This window comes from Eutrema salsugineum, unplaced genomic scaffold (assembly GCF_000478725.1).
Source record: "Eutrema salsugineum unplaced genomic scaffold, Eutsalg1_0 scaffold_11, whole genome shotgun sequence".
Classification (NCBI taxonomy): domain Eukaryota; kingdom Viridiplantae; phylum Streptophyta; class Magnoliopsida; order Brassicales; family Brassicaceae; genus Eutrema; species Eutrema salsugineum.
This window is the reverse complement of record NW_006256901.1, coordinates 5,760,164-5,785,705: the sequence shown is the minus strand read 5'-3', so window position 1 is coordinate 5,785,705 and position 25,542 is coordinate 5,760,164. Positions and strand designations below refer to the sequence as shown.

Sequence of the window (25,542 nt, the reverse complement as noted above, 5' to 3'; positions counted from 1 at the left end):
AATTAAGCCCATCGCGGTTTCTGAAGTTGCACCCGCGGAAAAACCTTCTCCAGGCCGCGAGTGAGCCTGATCTCGCCTCCGAGACTGAGTTCGTATGCCTTCAGTGCACTGAGGATATCTAGAGATCTAACCATTGGACTGCTTCTATTCTAATTGCGTTAGAAATATGGTTCTCTTCTTTTTAAATTTGGGAATGATCAGATGGTGAGAATGTTTTCATTCGTTGTGAAATCTCTGACGGTCTGAATTTATCCAAAAATGTACTTTTGCTCCACAATATATTCATTTTATTCAGATATCCTGAAAATTATTTTGAAACTCTTAAACATGGATCACTTAAGAACCATTTAAAACTAAGTTATAGCACCTGCATAAGATCTTAAAATTATCCATAAAAATGGTCAAACGACAGTGTTATCAACTTTTCCTGATTTAAACCTTTGTTTGTCCTCAAACAAAACAAAAATAAAAGTCAGGAAAGAATCTTAAAATCTCAGGAACTAAACAGTATTTCAGTGATCATCCTTCTAAACCATAACCAACATAATGCCTCTATTGGGACCTAATCTAGAAAATTCTCACCAAAATATAAGCATCACTAGTTTGTTGATCCGTCATGCAAAAATCACTTAAAACTAACTTCCAGTCAACAAACTCTTAAAATTCATTAAAAATTTCAGTGGTTCTCATCAAAGAAGAATAAACAAGGTAATCAAGGCTAGGTATTCAAAGGGCTTTAGAGTTTAGAGGGTTTTAGGGTTACCGTAATTTCTGATGGAGCAAGATATTATAAAAAACAGCAAGAAATGATGGAGCTATTGAGATCCACCGTTTCCAGTCACTTCCTCATTGTCACAAACTCTCTGACCTTTTTTAAGTTCTTTTCATAACTCCCCCAGACTTAGGTTTTTGTCTAGGTCATAATATTATATCTCCCATAAATGAATAACTAGATTTTACCCTGTGCATATGCACGATAATTTTTTTTAATCAAAATTGGTAATGTAATTTATGTTTTCTTTATAGATATAACTTTTTTAATAAATAACAAAAAAAATTGTGTTTAGATATATTTTTTTTAAAAACATTTCTAGTATCATTATGACCACGATCATAAAAACATAATTCTAATCCGGTCATTCTATTAATCAAAAAATGACCGTTATTATAAATACGTATTTCTAACTCATTCATTCTATTAATCCGAAAAGAACCGTGGTTATAAAACCATAATTCTAACCCGTCCATTCATATTACTATATGATATAAATATTTACTAATTTTTAAATAATTTTTATCTTAATATCTTGCATAACCTAAACCGCATAAGACCATAATTATAAAATAAAAAACATAACCTGCCCAATCAAATTACAATATAATATTAATATTTATCAGTTTTAAATATGTAAAATTTTAGTCTGATTGAATATGATTAAAAATACAATAAGATATTCATTAATGATATGTATTATTTTAAAACAAATATTTAAATTTCAAATGCAAAATTAAATTTGATCTATATTTAAAGAAGTCTAAAGTAATTTAAATTAATATCTAATTTTTAGAATTAAATACAATAAAATATCTTGAATTTTAAATTAAATATAACCTATTTTAAGGAAATATTTAGTTATCTAAATTATTATCTAATTTTTGAAATTAAATTTACATATAAAAAGAAAAGGTGTTTTTTAAATAAATTGTAATAAATTAGGATAATTTTAAAATTATTTCAAAAAAAAAATTAAAAAGGTTTTAGGAATGTTTGGAAGTAAGCACTAAAAGTGCTTATGTTTTGATAGAATAGATAGTTTTCTTGGCTCAAAAAGTTTCAACCATCTAAAACTCTTTTAGGTTTTTGTTTCCTTTCTTTTCTTTTTTTAATTTTTTTTTTGGAAGCACCTTTACATATAGTCTTAGATAGCATGAAAATTACCAATAAGAATAAGATTACTGAGGCATCATGAAGTTAGATAAGTTGCTGGCATACTTCTTCCACAATTTCATTCAGTATTTCTCTCGAGTGACTGAGAACTGTGTCGTTCTTCCATCTCTGGCATTTTTGCACATATATGCTAATAAGACTAAAGAAGAGAATGCATGAGGTTCGAAAATAAATGCTTGGGTTAAAGGTTTAGGGTTTAGGAATAAAATTAGTTAGTATAAAAAAAAATTAGTTAGATATTTCAATTAATTATAAATATTACTCTTTTAAAAAAAAATTTGTAAAAAAAAAATTCATACCAAAACGTCCCTGGGGCTCGATCCGGATCGAGTTTGTTCATACTCTCACGACCCGGTTGGCGTAGAAGATCCTGAACCGTAAATTGGGCATACAGTTCAAGCTGTATCGGGGCTGCGGCTGGTGCTGGGGCTGCTGGTTCGGCTGGTGGTGGTGGAGGTGATGCAGGCTGTGGTACAACGACCGGTTGCGAAACCGTTCGTAGTGTTCCCGAGGACTCCGGGATGGCGGACCCTGTAGCTGAGGCGGACGGAGCGGTAGCGTCCGGATCAAGCATCTGCTGGTAGTGGAACCTCTTGCTCTAGGGAGCCATCTGAATAATCTACAAAATTAGATAAAAATATAATTACTAATTCTATAATTTATTTCTAAATTCCGTGCCTATCTAAATTCCGAATCTAACTAATTCCCCTAATTATATCTATCTAAGGATTAAAATCTAAACGAAATATAAATTATGATGAAAATTTTTTTAAAAAAACTTACAAAGTAGCTGTAGAGGAGGGAGAGGAGGGAGAGCTAGAGAGAGAGAGTTTTGTAGAGAGAGAGAGAAGTGAGGAATGAACGACGAAAGAGGAAAACTCGCGTCCCTTATATAGATTTTGTGATCGTCGTAAAATCGTTGTAACGTTACGACGATTTTACGACAGTTTGGTTGTATAACCATCGTACCAGTGCATGACACGACATGTGTCATGTTCACAGCGTTTGAGCATTATGACGGTTTTACGACGAATGTTCATTAAATCGTCGTAAAACCGTCGTAATAGGCCAACATTTATAACCTCGTACCTCGGATCTGGAGCCAATCCGGGGGCTGTTAGATGTATGATCGTTATCAACGTTACGACGGTTTAACGACGGTTTAACAAACATTTGTCATAAAACCGTCGTAATGTTACGACCCTTGTACGACGGTTTTACAATGTTTTTTAAAAAAGTTATCAAACCCTAAATCTTTCAAAAGGCTTATTGCATAAAGAACTACGCAAAGCTTATTATATACTAACATATAACAATAGGTTCATAACTTTGCATGTATGACGGATTTAGTACATGAGATAATAAATATTGAAATCATCTTATCTAATATATAACCTTTTACTTAACATTTAAAAAAACATGCATGAACTTGTAAATATGTATGTTTTTTTCAAATTTCTGATTTTGATCAGATTGAATACTTTTCATATAAAATAAGATAACTTATCAAAAACATTTGTGAAATACCTAAAAACCAATCAAATATAAAAGATTCAAAATCTTGGATTTCAAGCTTACGACGATTTTACGACAATTTTGTGAACGCGTCGTAAAATCGTCGTAAATGTACGACGATTTTACGACGGATGGTCATAAAGTCATCGTAATACTTAAACCCTATTCATTCAGGGTATAAAACTTAAACTTGGGTTTAGGGTTTACAAAAATCATCGTAAAACCGTCGTAAAATCGATATTTTTATCATTAAAAAAATTTAAACAAACACAATTACAAATTACATAATAACAAACATTCACTAAAAACAAGCATGAAAATCAATCAAATTCATCTTCCTCTGTTACTTCGTCACCATCACCGTCGTCTTTCGCCAAATCGTCATCATCGGTTTCAGCAAACTCATCATCACCTTCTTCTTATGTAACATTGGGAAGATCTTCAACTTGCCTGTTTTAAGGGTCAATTAAGAAAATATCCTCATCAACATCTGGTTCAGTCAGATCTACGCAAGTGTCCAGTTGCAGTGGAACATCCTCAACCCCTACAATCTTGCCCCTCGGAGCCACTTTAACTACTGCTAACCATGATATTCCTGTTGATCGAACTCGGGGGTATGGCAGAAATGTTACATGTTCTGCTTGAGAAGCTAATATAAATGGCTCAAACCTGTTGTACCGTCGTGATTTGTTCACGTGAACAACTACAAACTTGTTTAGACGTACCCCTCTTCCAACAGTTGGATCAAACCAATCACATTTGAAGAAAACAGTTTTCAGCCTTAACAATCCAGGATACTCCACTTCAATTATTTCTTGCAGAACTCCATAAAAATCTATTTCACCCCTCACACAAACTCCATAGTTAGTTGTCGCCCGCTTTGCACCGTGACGGTATGTGTGAAAAACATAGCCCCGAGTGAAATACATGGAGGCTGTCGTTATTTTTGCCATCGGACCAAGTAGTAACTCATGGAACCATGTTGGAAATTCATCCGGACCATTCGGGTCCACCTAATCAGAAACAATCTTGCTTTAATTTTCTTGATTTTGCAAATATGCATGCAACCATATCAAAGTCTTTAAATTTATATATTATACGTACTTGCGCTTTCAACCACTGGGCATAGTGTAGATCTTTACGATCATTGGTTTCAGTTTCAGAAACCCCGGAGATGCATTCTTTAACTTCATCAACGAATGTGCTGAAAAAAACAACTAATAATTAATTAAAATTGACAGATAGATATATATCGATAGTGGACATTTTTTACCTCTCATACGATGATAACTCTTCGCAATTTAGCAGTATATACAAATGTGCACTGTGATAATCTTTTTCATTGGACCACCAAACTTCCTTCAGTTTTCCACTAAGACGTCTGATCAACGAGAATATGTCAGGTACACCCTCAACTGCATATGTTTGGCCAACTCCTCCATCATCATATCGACGAGTAGCTCTTTTGCGTGTTCATACTTTTGGTGCAAAATAGTACGAAGTGAAGTGCGAAGTCTCTTGCGTCAAGCTTCCCGCCACAATTGAACCTTCCACTTTAGCTAGGTTTTTGGCTTTACCCTTAAGATGCTTCATGAAACGCTTGAACGGATACATCCACCTGTACTGAACTGGTCACCGAGTTCTGCTTCGTGAGGGAGATGAACAGGAAGATGTTCCATAACATCAAAAAATGATGGGGGGAAGATCTTTTCCAAATTGCACAATAAGATTGGAATATTCGATGCCAGTTGTGTTATTACATCAACTGATAATGTTCATGTACTAAGATCCCGGAAAAAAGCACCAATGCCTCCAACAGCTTCATGGACATTGTTGGGCAAGAGTTTAGCAAATGCAAATAGAAATAATCGTTGCATAAACACGTGGCAGTCATGACTTTTCATCCCTATAAACTTTACCCCCTTCTCAACAGATTTAGAAAGATTAGAAACATACCCATCAGGAAACTTAACGTCAGATGAAACCCATTTGAACAATGCTGATTTTTGATCTGCACTCAACCGAAATACAGGAACTGGTGCTTTCCCGTTTCTCAGTATATGCAACTCACTTCTGTTGCATAAATCAGGCAAGTCCAATCTTGACTTAGCATTGTCCTTTGTTCTTCCCGTTACGTTCATAACTGTATGCATGATGTTATCAAAAAAGTTTTTCTCAATGTGCATGACATCAAGATTATTTCTGAGCAGATGATCTTTCCAATATGGTAGTTGCCAAAAGATACTTTTCTTGTCCCAATTATGATGAACTCCATAACCTTCATGCATATTTGCAGGAGTGTGCCAGTTTCCCCCACGCGTTACTGTTTCCTCTGCCCCCCAATGCTCGATTTGCGCATGTAAATCAGCTCATGTTAAATTTACTGGTGGAGGGACAAATACACTTTTGTTCTTCCTAAACAACCTCTTGTTCCTCCGATATGGATGATTATCCGGTAAAAACTCCGGTGACAATCAAACCAACAGGTTTTTCTACCATGTTTTGGCTGAAACGCATCAGTTCGATGAAGACAATAAGGACAAGATAACCTCCCATGTGTAGTCCATCCTGATAGCATACCATAAGCGGAGAAATCGCTTATTGTCCTCATAAGCACAGCCCGCATAGTAAAATTTTTCCCCGTTGAACAGTCATATGTGCGAACGCCGGTATACCATAACTGATTCAACTCATGTAGGAGTGGATGTAGAAATACATCGAGAGCTCGCTTCGGATGATTGGGACCTGGAACCAAAATACTAAGGAAAAGAAATTCCCTTTGCATGCACATATCTGGAGGAAGGTTATAGGGGGTTAGGATTACTGACCATAATGAATATTGTCTACCAGACATACCAAATGGACTAAAACCATCAGTGCATAGACCAAGATAGACATTCCGTTTGAACTTAGCAAAATCTGGATATACCGTATTGAAGTGTTATCACGCCTTTGCATCTGAAGGATGAACAACTTCTCCATTTACTTGTGTATGTTCTGCATGCCATCTCATTGATGCAGCTATCCTTTCAGATTGATAAAGCCGTTTCAACCTATCAGTTATAGGGAGATACCACATACGTTGGTACAGTATCCTTTTACGCCCACCAGTTTGCGGCATGTATCTTGGTTTTTGGCAAAATCAACATTCCTCCAGCTGATCATCATCTTTCCAAAAAATCATACAATTGTCAACACATACATCTATCATCTCAGAAGATAGACCAAGACTAAAAATCAACTTCTGTATTTCATAGTATGTTGCCGCTGCCAAGTTATCCTCCGGTAGATACTCTTTCAGAAGATCAGCCCAATCATCCATGCAAACCTCAGCCAGGTTATGATCTGTTTTAATTGACATCATCCTAGCTGCCAACGATAATTTAGACAGACCTTCTCTACATCCTTCGTAGATTGGCTAATTAGCATTGTCTAACAAATCATAAAATCGTTTGGCATCTACATTAGGTTCCTCAACAACATTACCAGTATGCGTTTCATGAAATGCATCAGTCACCATTTCATGCATCCTATCATGATCTAGACCTTGATCAGATTGATACTGATTAGGCTGATGACCATAATTCGATTCATCAAAATTAACATGACTTTGATAATTACTATTACTACCAGTATTCCCATGAGTATTACTGCCATATCCTTCTCCATGTAGATACCAAACAAAATATTGCGGCATAAACCCTCTATTTAATAAATGCGTCCACACGGTTTTAGTTAGTGTATACCTCGTATTCTTGCATTTCAAACAAGGACAAAACATCTTCCCGCTATCTTTCATTCTCTCCATATTTGTGGCCTGATACATAAATATTTCTAACCCGTTCTTGAATTCTTCTGTCAACACCCCATCTGAATCTTTATGCATATACATCTAGCTTCTTAGCTCGTATGTAGACATTTTGAAACAAACTCAATAATACTATATATCTCTTTCTATTGTTTGGACAATAAAAGAGACGGTCTCTTGTGTCACGTGTAGCCATGTGAATGGAGTAAACTTTTTAATATTATTACTTCTTTTTTTCAAAGAAATAACTACTAATTCGGGTTTCCAGCAATGGACAACCCAATATATCATAATTTACAACACTATACTAAGGTTTAAGAGACCTAAAATGGGTCTCCAGGATGCTGATGCTCTTATGTTTGAATGATGATGTGTTGTGAATGAAAGAAGGAATGAAGATGTATTTATAACAAAATTTCGGACTTTACGACGCTTTTACGACGATTTTTTACATCGCTTTTACATCCAACCTTCATATTACGACGATTTTACGTCGATTGTGCGATAAAATATTTTATCGACATTTGTTAGGTAAACATGTTTTAAATGTTCTTCACCTACCTTCTTTGTCGACGTAAAATCGTCGTAACTATACATCGGATTTTGATCGTCGTAAATTCGTCGTAATGTTACATCCAATTTACGATGGTTTTGCAATAAATATCAATATCTCTTTATCGATGTATAATCATCGTAAAGCATCGTAAATTATACATCGAAGTTACGACGATTATTTTTTAAGACGGTTTTACGATGTTTTGTTTTTCCCTCGTAAAATCGTCGTAAAAGCGTTGTATATTTGCCATAATTTTTAAACCGTCGTAACAGACCGTTTGAAAACGATTGTTTTCTTGTAGTGTGTACCTTGCGATGTCTGCCTATAACCAATGATGAGAAAAATAGATATCAAATTAAGTTCAACTAAAATGAGCTAGTATATCATGTTAGAAAGAATCTCCATTGATAAAAATCCTCTTGTGGGAGTACGTAGTGCAAGTACTATAACTACCGCCTAATCTAGTTCTAAATCACCAAAAGAGCAATCATGAGCAAATAACGTAGAATCACATTGGTCGAAATTATCATAGAATTGTTTCTTATGTTCCTACTTTGAAAACCTTTTGAAATTTTCTGTCTTTGTGGGAGTTTTTTTTATGAAAAACAAATTTAAAACAAACCAAATTTTGTTAGTAATGGATGAATATCCTCTGCCAGGCTTAAATCATATTGTCTCCAGTATGAAAAATTTATGAGATGACGGGATATAAATGGATTGAAAATTTTGGAGTGTTTAGGTGTACTTACCTTGCAGTGTGTTATGATTGATCTTACCATTATCGTTGATCATCTTCACGAGGTGTGACTATAATAGTGCACCCAAATGGAGAGTGTCATGGGACTGGTCGATCTTGGCTCCACCGCAGGTGAACTGTGCGCAGCCGCGGTGATGAGGTGTTTTCTAGTTTGTGATTTTCACTCGTCTCTTATTTATTCTTCTTCTAAAATCTGAAATAAAAAGAAACAAAAACAAAGCAACAAAAATAGAAAATGCAATTTTAAGGGAATAGATAAAATACCAAATGGGTTGTCTCTCAGTAAGCGCTTGCTTAAAATTATTAGCTTGACTTTGTTGATGCATTAGCCTGGTGGATCCGTCAAGAGCATTACTTCTCTCTCTTCTTCTTTTTCGAGGTATGGCTTGACACGTTGTTCATTTATTACGAATGTATGTCCATTTTTACCCTAGAGAACAATGACTTCATATAGTTTGACTTTTTTATTGTAAAATTTTTAGACCACTAGACCATAACTTTCCTGAAAAAAGTCGTACATGTGTAGTCATGCTCGTTGAGAAAAGTCGTCTTTATGAGACCACCTCCAACGCGGACTCATCGCGGGTTTAAGGAAGGGGTTTATCACCTTTTTAAAATTAAAATATTATAAAAAAGTCTAAACTCGGATGAACTGATCCTTCAAGAAGAACCTGAAGAGCCCGTCTCGTCTTGGGGTTCATGGCCACATGTTTTGTTTTGGTTGGTCCAGAGAAAGAAAGATTTGGAGAAAATTTTCTTTCATGTCGGGTTTATTTTTGTCGACGGAAAATTTTCTTCTCTCTTTCTATTCGACGAGTCCGTTTCATCTCCTCCGGCGAGAATCTTCCACGGGAAATCATTGAGACTTTGTCGAAATCGGAAGGGATCATCGAATCGCGAGGTCAAGGTAAGTTGTGTGGTCGTTTTCTGCTGTTTGATTTTGCATGATTTGTTGTGTTTTGTCGAGTTAGGATTTCGTGAATTGGGGGAAAAATTTGGGGTTTTTGTTACAATCAAATTAGGGTTAATAGAGTATTTAAATAGAGAAGATATGATATCAAACGATGATCAAAATGATTGGGCTAGATACTTTGCAAAGCAAGGAATAAAGGTCATTTCACTAATGGCAAACTTGGGATGGTATGGTTTCTATAACTTTAGTCGTTGCTTTTGGGTTGATTTTTTTATTGGTTTAATAATCTCTGAGTGATGGTTGTAGGGAGCTATGAAGTTAGGTCGGTTAGCAAAAACTTTAGCAGGTGATGTTAATGGGAAACGACGAGAAAAAGGACTTCTCCCCAGATCAGTGAGTAAAATGTTTCATGATCCATTATATCTGTTCAGATGATGCAGGTTAGAGCTGGAATAATTGGATACCCTAATGTTGGAAAATCATCTTTGATCTATCGTTTATTGAAGCGCAAAATCTGCACTGCAGCTCCAAGACCAGGCGTAACTAGAGAAATGAAGTAATTATGCTTTTTAAAACCTTCACTCAGTTCTCGCAAGCACATTCAATTATCTTATGTTGATCATTGCCATTGGTCGCCTTTTATATCTTACTGTAAACAGATGGGTGAAGCTTGGGAAAGATCTGGATCTGTTAGATTCACCCGGAATGCTTCCTATGCGTATTGATGATCAAGCAGCTTGCGATGACATTGGAGAGAAAGCTTATGACTTCACCGATGTTGCTGCAATCCTTGTACAGATGCTAACACGGATTCTAGAAGTAGGCGCAGAGGCTCTTTACAACCGATACAAGATTCAGCTAGAAGGTAGCTGCGGTAAAAAGTAATGAAACTTCTTCACGAATATCTCTTTTTTTTTTTCTGGCAAGCATTGTTTATAGCTTCTTCTTGATTCTTACTCTCTCTTTTGCAGATTCGTGAAGACGCTTGGTCTTAACTTGTTTGGTGGAGATAGTCATCAAGCAGCATTTAAAATACTAACCGATTTTCTCGTTGAAGAGACATCCATTGTGATGAAGACTCCGTTTCACCAGAAAGTCTTTTCGTTGCATTCACTTACAACAAGAAACAACGCCAGTCACTATCTGAATGACTAAACAAATACCAGCTTAAGTGAGGCTTATGGAGTTTAATGCTCAAAATTATGAACTATTAATGCCTATATATATGATGTTTATGTTTTGATGTATACATGTTTTTGTATTTAAGACTCGTAGATATAAAAAAAGTGGGTTGTTGAATATCTTTTTTTCTTATGTTTAAAATTTTAAGTAATGAATAATCTTTTAATTTCATAATATATCAAATTTCTTAAATTGTTATTTAAAAAAAAAATATTTTCAAAAAAAATATATTTAATTCTAATGAACCTCATATGGAGTTCAAGGTTGGAAGTCCTTTTTGCCACCAGGTTCATTCAAGAGATGATTCTTCAAAAAAAAAAAAAAAAAAGCCCATGAACCCAATATAAAGTTCAGGGTTGGAGCTGGTCTAGAAGGAGCAAATCATTTTGTTCACATTGGTTCTAGCTAAAATCTTCGGTTTAGAGATTTTTTCCAAAGATGACTGACCCAATAGATTTTGATGTCTAAAACCCAAAATTTTGTTTGCCTTATTATAAAAAAAACATCTCTAAATAGCGGTTTCAAGACTCGAACCACAGACAAAAACCTCATGGTTTTAACAGTCAACCAATGCACTATAATGTGCTTTCAAAATTGATGCCCCTAACTTATATATAGATTTTTGGCGCTCTAAAGCAAAGGTTTTACCTGCTTTAATCTATGGCCAACCCTGTTTCCAAAATTCATTAATTATGAAACAATCTTGAGGGGGACGATGATCCGAGTCTTGATTTTTGACTGGTGCATGGTCAGTAAAAGTCATGGGCGACTTGTTTATATTTAATTCCTTCGAACTTCAACAAAATGCTCCTAACACGAAATTTGATGGTCTCTTAGAAAACACTATGTTTTATCCAACTCTTTAGTTTATGAAAAAATTTCCTGAATGTTTTCTTGGCAGTATTTGTTGGGAAATCTATACTATTGAAAAGAGATTTTTTATGTCCAAACAAGGAAACTTTATTTTAGGCTTTCCTTGATAACTACTATTCTTGTTATCAAACAAGTACTTTTAAAAAAAAATCTAAAAAAAAACAATTATGGTTATATATAGATATTCTAATTAGTTATTATTTAAATATAAAATAATCTTAAATAATATTTAAAATTTCGAAATTATATTGAAATTTAATTCCAAAATTTGAAATATTATTATTTTAGATTTCTTAAATAGAGCTAATTAAAATATTTGAATATCTTAAATATTCAAATTTAAATAATAATCTCAGAATCTTAAATTGTATTTTTTTATTATAATCAATAAGCCTAAAATTTCAAATATTTTAAGTTAGTAAATATTTATATTAAATGATAATATAATGGATGGATTAGACTTATTTTTTATTAATACAGGCTTTTGCGGTTTAATTTGTCAAAAAATCTAATAAAGTAGGCTGACTAGCTCGAGGCATATTAAAATAAAACATGTAAGCCAATTTTAACATTAATAAATGTAAATTTGATTAAATATAAATATAAATTCACATAATACCAAAGTTTACAAAATCTATCAAAATTTGGATACTGAAAAGTAAATTTTATTATTTATGTCATATGATAAATATAAATTTTTATAAAATAAAAAAATATAAAAGATAAAAACAAATCAAATATGTTGTTCACACTCAATGTAGATTTAAATTTCAATAATTTTATATTAAAATAAATCAGTTTCTTATTTCTTAAAATTATGTCTACATAATGAATTTTCATAAGTAAAATTTAGTTTAATACAATAATTATGTATAAGAAAAAAAACTTATACTATGCGGACGTGAGGATATTTTGCTCGGAGTAACAGGTCTGACCAGAATCTGAAAATATTGCATGAAAAAATTATCCCTCATAGGCGCGCAGATGAAAATCTAAGGTTCATTAAAAGTAGGTTTCATGAACACTTCTTACATTTAAATCTACAAATTCACCTATTTAACCACAAACAAAAAGCTCTCAGATAGATCTTGAGCTTCAACCACAAATCTAATTCAAAGGAGTTGTATTTAATAAGAGCTAGGAAAAAAATTGTTGTTCAGAAAAGGAAATTTTCGACAATATAATCTTAAAGTCAGTTTAGGAGACATCAGTAAGAGGAAGAGATTAGATATTTTTGTTTCATTTTCGAAAACTTTTAAAATTGAGAAACAATACGAATGTTAAATGGGTCTGCTCACTTTTAATTAATTTGTAATTACAAATCTCTTATTTCTTCAGATTGATCACTCAAGAACTCATGCTATTGGAAATTGGGCTAAATATATGTACTAGAGGTAATAGTTGATCATATAAATTTTGATAATGTAAATGTTAGTTTTAATAGTTTTTATCTTCATCATATGTTTGCTCACACAAAAGGCAATTATAAAGATGGATAATCTACAAAGACAACTAATCATGCAATATTGCACTGTGTGATTTAAGTGTGAGGGATAGTGTTTGTTATCTATGTTTCTTGTGATTTTATTTCTATTTTTGCATCTTAAGTCTCATCATGCATTCATATATTTGCATAAAAAAACACAAAAAATCAAAAAATTTGAAAATTTTCCACAAAAAAATTATTTAATTGCATTTACATGATTAAAATTGAGTGTAGAATGCATATCATATAGGTTTGTGTTGGTGGTGTACTTCGCATCCCCGGTTTAACTCGGTATTAATCGAGACCGGCCCGGAGAAACCTCGGTTTACGAAGATTGAAATCGACGTTAAATCGGATGGGCCGATATACGACTTTCTAGAAGGCCCATTAAAGCCCAATTTACAAAAATTGGCCGACTTTCCCGAATTTCACGGAGGATTTCCGGAAATATCGAGGAAGAAAATGTTAAATCCCATGTCGAGAAGGAAAAGGAAAGTTCTTCTCAAACCGCCTTAGAATTCGTATAAATAGGGGAGAATTTCATTCATTCGAGGCATCCGCAAATCAACAGCAGAGAGAGACCTTTGAAGAACTTTGAGATCGTCAACTTTATTTCGAGTTCTCCCTTTGCTAACGAGGTCGTCGGAATTACGACGACCTTAACTCAAGTTGTATTTTTCCGAACTATCTTCTAATAAAACGAGACTTTTGATTCAAATATTACTATTTTACCACTTAGTGTGATATTACATATCAACAATTGGCGCCGACTGTGGGGAATTACAGTAATATTTTCAATCTAGCTCGATAAAGAAGAACAAGTTCGGCAATGGCAGACCTAACTGCTTCCGAAACAAGGAATGGCGACAACGATAGCACTCCGGAAAATCCCAACAGAACTGACCCGAACAATACGGAAACTCCAACGAACTCCGGACAGTTCGACCAAAACGCCATTCTACAGGCAATAACAGCTCAGTTTCAAGAAATAACAAAACAGAACAATGAACGTTTGGACGTCATGGCGGCACAAATCGCAAAACTCAGTCAAACGCAAACTCCATTGCGAGGTCGTAACTTAATTGGCGACCTCAACTCAGAGGAACCCCCAACTGGAACAGTCCGATCTACAGCCTTAGGATCTACTGGCAACCCAGCCACTCAATCCACCTTCAATCGCGATGATTTCGAAGCCATGAAGGTCAAACTTCGTGAAATCACCTCACAGATTCACAAAGCAACCAGTGCCGCTCCCGAAATCGATCGCGTTATCCAAGAGGCACAAAAGACGCCATTCACTCCTAGAATCGCTAACACTCCTGTCCGGCATCTTGAGAAGTTAAAACTCAAAACTTACGAAGGAGATTCCGACCCAAAGCATTTTCTGACATCTTTTGGCATCGTCATGAACCGCTTTCAGTTCCGGACGACAGAAGAAAAAGATGCAGTAAGGTGTCAGTTGTTCGTTGAAAATCTCCAAGGAGTTGCTCTCGATTGGTTCACTCGACTTGAAGCGAACTCCATAAACAGTTTCGCCGAACTCGACAGCGTTCGTTAAACATTTTTCGATGTTTATCGGGCAGAAGACGCGAAATGCCGAACTATGGCGAATGGTTCAGGGAGAAAACGAGAGTCTCCGCGACTTCATCAAATGTGTCAAGTCAGTTGTTGCCCATTGCACGGTCAGCGACGAGGCCGCCCTCGAGTGTTTGCACAAGGCAACTCGGATTAAGTCATCTTTTCACAAAGCGATCATACACAACCCACCGCTTACACTCGAGGACACACTCCATCGGTCGAACTCATATATTGCAGAGGAGGAAGAGAGGCTGCCTACGATCAGAGAAAATCTTCACAAAAGCAGGTCGACCCAAAAGAGAGACCTAAAAATGACAATAACGAGCCACGTCAGACCTACGACAGAAGATTCGACAATCGACGAAAATTCGCAAGTAACAATGTCAACTCGGCTCAACCACAGCGACCATGGAACAACAAATGGATTCGCGGTAATGACGATCAAGACGAGACATTGTTCTGCGAATTACACAACCGTAAAGGACACAGCACCGAAGAATGCCGACACTTGAAAGATTACCTCCTAGAACAATTCAGAAAAGGATCAATTTCAATGGACGATGTTCGCCGAACTCCAGTCCGACGCAACAATGAAAAGCAAGAGCGACCTAATACAGTCATAAACGAAAGGATCCAAGACACCGCTGGTACAACCGAAACAGATCACCCACAACCAGCCAGACCCGAGCAGCAAAAACGAGGTCGGGAAAACAACAACACAGACACCCATGTACCAAAACCTAGGAAACGAGTCAACTTTATCATGGGCAAACTCGAGATGTGCAACTACTCAGTTCGGGGGATAAAAGAGTATAGTCGACAGGCGATTACCGCGTCGAAATTCAGCACAACAACGACGAGCGGACCAGCCATTGCATTCACAGAAGCGGATACAATCGGTCTCCAAATGCCACACAACGATTCTCTGGTAGTCGACCTACTCTTTGACGATGTCGAAGTAAGTCGAGTCTTGATCGACACTGGCAGTTCGGTTAACGTCATCTTCCGAGATACACTCGAGCAGATGGATTTTCCTAAGAAAAAAATTAAGGCGGACATCGAACCGTTAACAGGATTCACGGGCGAGCAAACCATGACAGTCGGTACAGTCAAAATACCGATCTACGTTGCGGGTGTTGCAAACACTGTTAAGTTCTTCATCATGAAGACACCAGCAATCTACAACGCCATCCTCAGAACGCCTTGGCTCCATGCAATGAAGGCAGTAGCTTCTACTTATCATCAGTGCGTCAAATTTCCAACTCCAGGAGGAATTTATACACTTCGTGGAAATCAAGCTACAGCTCGATCATGTTACATTAATGAATGCAAGCTCCGAATTGCTAATCAATCGTGTGCCATCAGCGCGAAGTCCGACCCAATAACTCAAAAGCAGAAGCCACCACAAGAAACGGTAGTTCAGGTCAGCATCGACGAGACTTTCCTTGAAAGATAGGTCGGTATAGGTGCCGACCTGGATCCAGAAATCAGGGAAATTATACTTCAGTTCCTCCGCAAGCACGTGACAACCTTCGCATGGTCGATCAGCGATATGCCGGGCATAGATCCAAAGGTGGCACGCCACGAACTCAATATCGACCCTACTTTCAAATCCGTCATACAAAAAAGACGCAAACTTGGACCTGAAAAGGCACAAGCCGTTAATGACGAAGTCGAGCGACTCAAACAGGATCTATCACTGAAGTTCGATATCCAGATTGGCTTGCTAATCCCGTCGTCATCAAAAAGAAGAACGGGAAATAGAGAATTTGCGTTGATTTCACCGACCTGAATAAAGCTTGTCCCAAAGACAGTTTCCCTTTACCACATATTAATCGTCTGGTAGAGGCGACCGCAGGAAACGAACTTCTTTCGTTTATGGACGCATTCTCCGATTATAATCAAATACTTATGCATCCAGAAGACCACCAAAAGACTTCTTTTATCACGGATCGCGGAATTTATTGTTACAAAGTCATGCCGTTTGGGCTAAAGAACGCCGGGGCGACCTACCAACGACTTGTTAACCGAATGTTTGCCAGTCAGCTCGGCCGAACCATGGAAGTCTACATTGACGACATGCTCGTCAAGTCTCTTCTCGCCAAAGATCATGTCCGACATCTCCAAACCTGTTTCGAGATACTTGGCATGAAGCTAAATCCTACTAAGTGTACATTTGGAGTTACGTCCGGTGAATTTCTCAGATATATTGTGACTCGGAGAGGGATCGAAGCTAACCCAAAACAGATAACGGCGATCCTCGAGCTTCCATCCCCGACCACGAAGCGCGAAGTCCAAAAGCTTACAGGATGAATTGCTGCACTAAATAGATTCATATCTCTCGATCAACGGACAAATGCTTACCTTTTTACCAAATCCTTCATGGCAATAAGCATCTTGAGTGGAACAACGACTGCGAACACGCATTCAAACAATTGAAGGAATACTTGTCTACTCCTCCGATTTTAGCCAAACCAGAGGACGGCGAGACCCTGTATTTGTACATCGCAGTATCTGTCTCGGCTGTCAGTAGCGTTCGTGTCAGAGAAGATCGTGGCGAGCAGAAGCCAATTTTCTACACAAGCAAAGCACTCAACGACGCGGAGTCACGATACCCGACCTTAGAAAAATTGGCGTTGGCTGTTGTCACCTCGGCACGAAAACTCCGACCCTACTTTCAGTCACACTCCATCACGGTGCTCACCGACCAACCGCTCCGCGCTATCTTGCACAATCCTAGCCAGTCAGGACGTCTTGCGAAGTGGGCTATCGAACTAAGCGAGTACGACATTGAGTACAAAAACCGGACTAGCGCAAAATCACAAGTGTTAGCCAATTTTTTGATTGAACTTTCACCCGAACTCGTCAAAGCCGACTTAACCGAAGCTGAAAAATGGGTGCTTCACGTTGATGGATCGTCATCCTACAAAGGATCTGGAATTGGTATTCGGCTTAAAACACCGACCGGCGAACTGTTGGAACAATCCTTTCGTTTAGACTTTCCAGCGTCTAACAACGAAGCCGAATACGAGGCACTTATCGCCGGCCTCCGTCTTGCAAAGGAAATCGGCGCACAACACCTTCACGCTTTCTGCGATTCTCAACTTCCTTCCAAAGGTCGTCACGACCCACTAAATGTGGACGAAAACGATGAGGAAGTACCTCCAGATTGGACGCAAGAAATTATAGCATACTTAGCGAATGGAGAGCTACCACCGGACAAATGGGAAGCATGCCGACTAAAAATGTGTGCGGCTCGGTATATGATGATCAAGGACGGCCTATTCCGATGGAGCGCAGCAGGAATTCTTCTCATCTGCGTATCCAGCAAAGAGATTAAGGAAATTATGAAAAAGGTTCACGAAGGATCAGGTGGGAATCACTCTGGAGGTCGGTCTCTCGCCCTGAAGATAAAGAAGGCAAGCTACTTCTGGCCTACTATGGTTTCAGATTGCGAAAAATTTGTCGCTAAGTGTGAAAGGTGCCAAAGGCATGGCCCAATAATCAACCTTCCTACCGAACTGTTAACAACCTCCACAGCTCCTTACCCGTTTATGCGATGGGCGATGGACATCATAGGCTCTTTTTGCCGATCCACTACTCAAAAGCAGTTCGTCCTCGTCATGACGGACTACTTTACCAAATGGGTCGAAGCCGAAGCCTACCCAGAAATACACGGAAACGAGGTCAAGAAATTAGTCTGGAAAAACATCATTTGTCGACAAGGGATTCCTTATGAGATTGACACCGACAACGGATCTCAGTTCACTTCGGCCGTTTTTCAAGACTTTTGCGCTGAATGGAAAATTCGATTGAACTTCTCTACACCTAGGTACCCTCAGGGCAATGGTCAAGCAGAAGCGACAAACAAAACTATTATATACGGCCTAAAAAAACGGCTCGCTGAAAAGAAAAGAACTTGGTCTGACGAACTCGACGGAGTATTATGGTCGCATCGAACAACACCTCGAAGATTAACAGGACAATCTCCCTTTTCCTTAGCATATGGTGTCGAGGCTCTTTGCCCAGCTGAAATTTCAATTCCGACCATCAGAAGGACAATGCTCACTCAAGATCCCAAAACTAACGACCAAATGATGTACGACAAACTTGATGAACTAGAAGAGCAACGCGACCAAGCATTACTCCGAATTCAGAATTATCAACACATGGCGGCGCGATACTACAACAAGAAAGTTCGAGGAAAAAAACGTTGGTAAGCTCGGTGCCAATTGGGAAGGCCCGTATCAGATAATGAAGGTCGTAAAACCAGGTGTTTATCAACTCATGAAGATGGATGGAACTTCAATTCCGAGATCGTGGAATTCGATGAATCTGAAGAGATACTACTATTAGGTCTACTATTAGGTCGGTAACCCGATCAAAAAAAAAAGAAAAAAAGAACACTCTACGAGCTCTAAACATTGTAACATGAACTACGAATGGCTTGATCCCTTCGCGGGTACGTAGGCAGCTCGTCAAGAGTTCAGCTATGATATCAATAAAATTTAATTTTTCTAAGTATCTGTTAAGCCGAACTCCTATGTTCGCAGTCGCAACCAAACTCATCGGTATTTACATCGATGTCCTGGCCAGACATTCGATAGCATTTCTCAACAATGCAACCTCAAAAAGCCGAGATCCGTCTCGCAAGCGTCCACATGGCGCCGTGGTGAAAGAATCCACAATTTTTAAAGCCGAGGCCAGTCCCACATTACTTACTCCTAGGTCATCTGAGAACAATAAGCCGGGCTCATCCCGCATACTCCGATTCGATCTAGGAAACCTGGAGTTTTATCGTGTGTTTACAAGGAAACGCTTCTTTCGAACTCCGTCCTTCCAGCACGAGAGAACTCGATCCCTTGGGTTTCAAGCCGAGTTCATTGAACTCGAAAAAATTAAGCCGAACACCTCAGATTCGCACCATAAGCCGAGTTCTCAACACTCGCAAAATATAAGCCGAGTTCTCAACACTCGCAAAATGTAAGCCAAGTTTTCAACACTTGCAAAATAGGCCGAACTCACAGTTCGAAAAGTCAAATCCTCCCTAGTTCAGAATCATTAAACTGAACTCGAGCACAAGTATTTAATGAAAAGCACAAGATCCTAGAAAATCCGACCTCATAACATAATGTCTGCCTTGCGCCTCTCAAGCTCGCTGATAACAGATGGAGAAATCGCACCGCCTTTCAGACCGTATTCATCACAAAAACTAAGAATCCCGCAAAGCTGGTTATACTCGAGATATGGTTCCATTTGCGCTTCAATCTCGGAACGACGCCGGTTCGACTTCTCGACTCGAACTTGGCACTTTTCAGTCGCCGTTTTCCACCCTCGAAGTGCTCTGTTCCGAGCCCCTCTAAGCCGTGTTTGTTCTTCCTTCAACTCTTTTGATAGCAAATCTCGTTTGGCGTCAAGTTCGACAATCTGTCCCTTGAGATCAGAAATCTCGGCTTGCAACTCAGAGGTTTCTTCGAAGCAGCTGCTTTCTTCTCCACGGCAATCTTTTTCATGTTAGCCACACGACCTTCAAGTTCGGAGATCTTAGTCTTCGAGACAGTCGAAGCATGGTCATACTCAGCAATGATCTCGTCCGCCCGAGCGGTAAGCTGAAAGCAATGTCAATACAGTAGGTGAGTAAACTAAAAAAAAAAACAAAGTGGAAGAAAGAAAAGATGAGAACTTAAACTTACATCAGAAGACAACTTGGAAATCGTCTTGTATCTGTCCGAGAAAAAGAAAGCGTTCGCCGGAGGAAGTGTTCGCGTCCTCTTCTCAGCACGATCAGACTGCGGAAGTTCCCCGGATCTATCACTCCGAGATGGCCTCTTCTTTGAGACCTCGAGAGTAGGAAGATCGGTAGGATCACCTTCGACGCCAGTATTCCCAACATTGGCCTCAGCAGCTGTTTCGTCATCAATCCTCTTGGATGAAGTAGCTTTTCTCAACTTCTTCGTCTTCTTCAGACTTTCCTTCTTCTGTTCGGAACCGGTTGGAACAACGGTCTCGGCGAGAGCCTCGTCTGATTTCTTTGCAAAGAGATTAGGGATTTTGTCAAGATTCATCTTCTTGCAGGATTTGTGAGGTTTGGAAGTTTTTGGCTTCTGAGTTGCTTGCGCTGCAAAAATTTAGAAACCCAGTTAGTTCTAATATTTCAGGCCGACCATATAAAGCAAAGAGGAATAAAGACTTACCACGACATTTTTCCCGATGAGCTATCGAATCTTCGTAAGCAGCAGGCCAACGTTTCTTCCCGGCTGCACTAAAACGATCGATAACCGCTTGTGTAACACCAGAGTGACTAATCCAGCTCGACTGATGGCGACCTGCAAGAAGTACAAAAGATTAGCAAGCGATTTAAAGCACAAAGAAAAACAGTCAAACAATCAGATACCAATAGAAGTCGTCCAATCGGTTCGAAAACGCGTGTGAGGGTTCTCGAAGGATGAAGAATCAACACGAAGATAAGTATTTTGATTCCCAATCCTTGTAGTTGCTACTCTTAGGTCCAGTAACAAGATTGAAACCCGATCTCGTACAGGCAGAGAAGTACCATGGTTTCTTGTTCTTCTTCATTTGACACAAGTCTTCGAATACCGAAATTGTGACCTCAAAATCGATGTCTGACCCAAGGGTCTGAAGTCCAACGAAATTAGTAACAGAGGCCGGCATCAACTGAGACAAGGCGGCTCCTCTACGATTACAATATCCAATCAATCGACTGGGAATTGGAAAGCGAAGTCCGCAAGTTCGGAAATAGTCCTCTTAAACGTATATGTAACCTTCGGGAGCATCCCATGGTCTTTGGAAATCTTTTGGTTTCTTGACACCGATCTTTGAAGCCCCAGCATCCTTTAAAGCTCTAAGAATGCTCTTATTATCAGAACAAGAGGCTTTGACCGTAGGAGTAACAATTTGACGACGAATCGCAAGAATACCTAAGACGATCTCTCGCCAAGCTTCAAGATCAACTCCGTCCAACTGAACCATTCCTTCGCTCTCCGTCTAGTTAAGCTGACTCACTTCGACATTAAGCGCCTTGTCAAGATCGTCAGAGACTTGGCCCACTCCAATCTCGTCATTAGGCTGGGATGGGCTGACCTCCTCAGATGTCGGGGAAGAACTAGACGAGGACGGTGAACCCGAGGTAGCTACACGTTTTCCTTTTGGATCTTTCTGGCTCGGCGAGGATTGAGAAGAATTGGAGGAACTAGACGAAGTCGGATCGGATGGAGCAGGTGCAGGAGAAGCCACTCGTTTTTCAGTAGGACCACTCTGGCTCGGCGAGGAATCAGGCGAGCTGGAAGAGCTTGAAGAATCTGAACTGGAAGAACTGGTAGAATCGGTCGAGTTTGGAGACATCTGTGAGAATCGATGAATGAAATTTAGAGGAAACATCAGAAGGTTTCATTGGACAGTAGTTCGGGGTAAGTAGAAACAAGGTCGACAAAAAAATGGAGACCATAAGCTGGTGAGGAAGAGAGTTCTGGAAGTATGAACAAATCAATTTTGGCGAAATGGAACTCAACAACAAAAAAACGCTGATTTCAAAGTGGTGCTTAACAAAGAAGACCGATAAGGGGATCGGATCAGTCTAGAAACTTGAGCAAATCAAGTTTTAAAAAAAAACAGAAGACAGATCGGATGGATTCAAGCTCGGATAAAAAAAATAATAGAGAGGTCAGATATAGGAGCAAGTTCAGCAAAGTTTTGGAAGAACATACAAAAGGGAAGGGAGAAAAGATAATTTATAAGCATACACCTCGATAGCAGGTCGAACCGCAGCAGCTGAATGTAACGGAGGTCGGTCTGTAATTAGAGATCTCAAAAACGGACAAGGCAGATCTGCTCCAAAGAGGTCGCCGGCGACTTTAAAAATAGCAGCGATGAGTAGGTCGGATAATTTGCTTTGACCTCAATGAAAGCAGGTGAGCTTAATTAAGATGAAGGAGAGACTCGGCGAACAAGGGAGGAAGGGTCGGCGACATTTAAAAAAAAAGGGGAGATCTGGTCTTGAAGAAAGAGGCGACTTAGGTAAAGGAAAGAAGAAGGATGACACTATTTAAAAAAAAAAAAGAAGATCGCCATCATTTTTGAAGAAGGGAGCTCAATAAAAAAAGAGGAATGGCGATCATTATCATTGAAGAAAGGAGTTGAGTCTCTGTAAAAAAGAAAAAGGAAAAAGCAAGTGGAAGTGGAGGACAGCTCATTAAAAAAAAAGTAAATCTAGTTTTGAAGACAAAAGGCGACGTAGATAAAGGAAAAAGGAGACAGCATAATTATATCAAAAAAGGGAGTTGGCAAGTTGCAAGGGTCAGCAAATTAAAAAAAGAAATGGGCTCCAACGTAGTGGACTTCACAAAATGAAGGTCGGATGGAAATATTGGGTTGTAAGTTCGCTGATAATGAAGGTCAGCCATTTCGGTATTGGGCTTCACAAAGTGGGCTTCATAAAATGAGTTCCACTAAGCTTTAAAAGAAAATGGGGCAGGTCGCCCATTTTGGGTTGTGATACAAACAATTAAAATCGCCGAACTTAAAGAAAAACGAACTAAAAAAAAAGGAATAGAGAGAGAAAATTCTAGAGAGAAGGTAGAACTTTATACCTTAAATGGTGGAGAAGAAGTGAAGAAGTGAAAATGAAGAGGAGTATTTATAGAGGATTGAGGCCCGTTAGAAAGCCCGCACTGAATAGAGTCCGTACAAGGAAGCAGTCAAAAGATGGAGGTTATGCCAAGTGGCACCAGATAAAAGCGGTACGAGATTTTTTCCGCTAAGTTATTTCCGGTCTCAATCCAAACCGAGTTAAAAGAATCCATGAATTTCGCCGAACTCATATAAAAAAAACTCCTTCGACGAACTGAGGGGGGGACCTACTATTGGTGGTGTACTTCGCACCCCCGGTTTAACTCGGTATTAATCGAGACCGGCCCGGAGAGACCTCGGTTTACGAAGATTGGAATCGACGTTAAATCGGATGGGCCGACATACGACTTTCTAGAAGGCCCATTAAAGCCCAATTTACAAAAATTGGCCGACTTTCCCGAATTTCACGGAGGATTTCCGAAAATATCGAGGAAGAAAATGTTAAATCCCATATCGAGAAGGAAAATGAAAGTTCTTCTCAAACCGCTTTAGAATTCGTATAAATAGGGGAGAATTTCATTCATTCGAGGCATCCGCAAATCAACAGCAGAGAGAGACCTTTGAAGAACTTTGAGATCGTCAACTTTATTTCGAGTTCTTCCTTTGCTAACGAGGTCGTCGGAATTACGACGACCTTAACTCAAGTTGTATTTTTCCGAACTATCTTCTAATAAAACGAGACTTTTGATTCGAATATTACTATTTTACCCCTTAGTGTGATATTACATATCAACAATTTGCATTATGCATTGGGAGTTATGATGAGTTGTCCATGCATAAGTATCACAATTAGCTAGTTTTTATTTCCATAAAAAGTCACAGATTTTATTCAATATTAAAAAAAAAGCCACACACACCATTATTTCATATAAAGAAAAAGAGAACCGTCACAAATCCTTCACTGGGCTAGAGCTGGAGGAGAACCGTCGGCTGGAGCTAGAGGAGAACCATCGGCCGGAGCTAGCAGAGAAACATCGATGGAGGACGGAGTTTTGGTGAAGTACTCATGGCCCTGAAACTTGAGGACAATTTTATCTCATTCCGTAATGTGGATATGGCTTCCCTGGCTTCGGTTAGATCTGTCTATCCCTAGAAATACTCGTCAAAAGAGACCAAGACATGATGAATAAACTCAGCTACCGCTGCGTTGAACTTGGCCTTCAGTATTTCGACACTCGACATTTTTGTGCTTTCTTTTTTTCTCCAACCCACAATTAGCTAGTTTGTACAATGCTCAAATTCTTAGTTTTCTAATGCACTCAAGAAATTAAAATTAAAGATGAACAAATTTTGGATTTTGTACACCATTGTTTAGGTCTTGATTAAAGCAAAACTGTGAATTAAACTCAGTCTTAGCAAGTAGAGTTTTAACTTGATTTGAAATTATCATATGATGCATGCTTGAATGAACTTGTGGATACTAAATATATTTGAGCTAAACTCCCTTTTTAACACTCTCTCTTAGCTTAAATAGCTGATTCCTATCTTTAGAACAGTTACCATGCTTTGAGTCTATTTTTTTCAAGCCAAATTGTTTGTGAGTGATTGAAAGGTCACCTTGCAATATTATACTAAAATATGTGAAAACATAACCGCACATAGTGAAGTTGTCATAAATTTTTGAAAAAAAAAATTAGAAAATCTAACCAGATCGAATTATCAACTAGATAGCAGATTAGCAGATATACAAGTTTAATCGAAGACTAATCCAGATATTAAAACACTGAAGAGTAGATATGTGAAAATTTGAGGTTGTAGTTTAGTTTTGTTGGATTTGATTTATGGACATACAGTATTCACTCGATCAATTATTTAGAAGATGTGATATTTAGTTAACTCGCGAGTAGGATTATATAGGAGAGAGAGAGAAGGCGTCTGGAAGCCACAGGTGAAGTATCGGTGAAGGATAATTTGGATGCCGCCGGTTTGGACCAAACCGGGAACTGTCTTTCTCATTTATTTTTTTGTTTCTTAGTCATCGTGAGAAGTTAATTCCTCGTCAAGATTCTAAAAGCTAGAAGGGCCACTAGCTATTTTTTAACATTAAAATATCCAGTCTAAAAAATGTTGGTAGTGTTAAAACCAATTGGCGATAAATGGATTGACTCTTACCCTTTATATATCACTAAATATTGTCATGCTATGTGTAGGTATTTTGTTGATAAAATTTATATGCAATTAATTATATTTATTAAAATAAATATATATATATATTAGTGTTTTAATAATATATTAAAAATATTATGATGTTAATCTAATAATTTTTTAAATAAATTATGA

At 38.2% G+C, this 25,542-nt stretch overlaps 4 protein-coding genes across 4 annotated transcripts; 2 read left to right on the top strand and 2 right to left on the bottom strand.

Moving 5' to 3' along the window:
* The first annotated feature begins 9,270 nt into the window (after positions 1-9,270).
* Positions 9,271-10,800, top strand: LOC18025871 (DAR GTPase 3, chloroplastic). Its single transcript, XM_024160856.1, has 5 exons — positions 9,271-9,491; positions 9,804-9,890; positions 9,938-10,053; positions 10,157-10,378; positions 10,469-10,800. The coding sequence occupies exons 2-5, from the start codon at positions 9,810-9,812 to the stop codon at positions 10,650-10,652; spliced, it is 603 nt and encodes a 200-aa protein (XP_024016624.1). The 5' UTR covers positions 9,271-9,491; positions 9,804-9,809; the 3' UTR covers positions 10,653-10,800.
* A 3,816-nt stretch (positions 10,801-14,616) lies between these two features.
* Positions 14,617-22,790, bottom strand: LOC18025870. Its single transcript, XM_024160659.1, has 4 exons — positions 22,379-22,790; positions 20,811-20,942; positions 20,310-20,734; positions 14,617-20,225 (listed from the first exon to the last, which is right to left on the bottom strand). Exons 3-4 carry the CDS (start codon positions 20,679-20,681, stop codon positions 19,998-20,000), a joined length of 600 nt encoding a protein of 199 aa, XP_024016427.1. The 5' UTR covers positions 20,682-20,734; positions 20,811-20,942; positions 22,379-22,790; the 3' UTR covers positions 14,617-19,997.
* LOC112089770 lies at positions 16,594-18,836 on the top strand. Its single transcript, XM_024160526.1, has 2 exons — positions 16,594-16,908; positions 17,010-18,836. The coding sequence occupies exons 1-2, from the start codon at positions 16,594-16,596 to the stop codon at positions 18,834-18,836; spliced, it is 2,142 nt and encodes a 713-aa protein (XP_024016294.1).
* On the bottom strand, positions 21,622-21,978 carry LOC18025872 (putative protein TPRXL). Its single transcript, XM_024160525.1, has one exon. The coding sequence runs from the start codon at positions 21,976-21,978 to the stop codon at positions 21,622-21,624; it is 357 nt and encodes a 118-aa protein (XP_024016293.1).
* Positions 22,791-25,542: the final 2,752 nt, after the last annotated feature.

What these genes read in the sequence shown, in the direction of transcription:
- LOC112089770 (XM_024160526.1), top strand. Translation starts at nt 16,594, where the DNA reads ATGCCGTTTGGGCTAAAGAACGCCGGGGCGACCTACCAACGACTTGTT. An exon ending in CCCCGACCACGAAGCGCGAA is followed by an intron (nt 16,909 to 17,009) that starts GTCCAAAAGCTT and finishes CATGGCAATAAG; the next exon opens with CATCTTGAGTGGAACAACGA.
- LOC18025870 (XM_024160659.1), bottom strand. Translation starts at nt 20,681, where the DNA reads ATGAATCTTGACAAAATCCCTAATCTCTTTGCAAAGAAATCAGACGAG. An exon ending in TTTCCAAGTTGTCTTCTGAT is followed by an intron (nt 20,226 to 20,309) that starts GTAAGTTTAAGT and finishes CATTGCTTTCAG; the next exon opens with CTTACCGCTCGGGCGGACGA.
- LOC18025871 (XM_024160856.1), top strand. Translation starts at nt 9,810, where the DNA reads ATGAAGTTAGGTCGGTTAGCAAAAACTTTAGCAGGTGATGTTAATGGG. An exon ending in AAGGACTTCTCCCCAGATCA is followed by an intron (nt 9,891 to 9,937) that starts GTGAGTAAAATG and finishes CAGATGATGCAG; the next exon opens with GTTAGAGCTGGAATAATTGG. An exon ending in GAAGGTAGCTGCGGTAAAAA is followed by an intron (nt 10,379 to 10,468) that starts GTAATGAAACTT and finishes TCTCTTTTGCAG; the next exon opens with ATTCGTGAAGACGCTTGGTC.
- LOC18025872 (XM_024160525.1), bottom strand. Translation starts at nt 21,978, where the DNA reads ATGTCTCCAAACTCGACCGATTCTACCAGTTCTTCCAGTTCAGATTCT.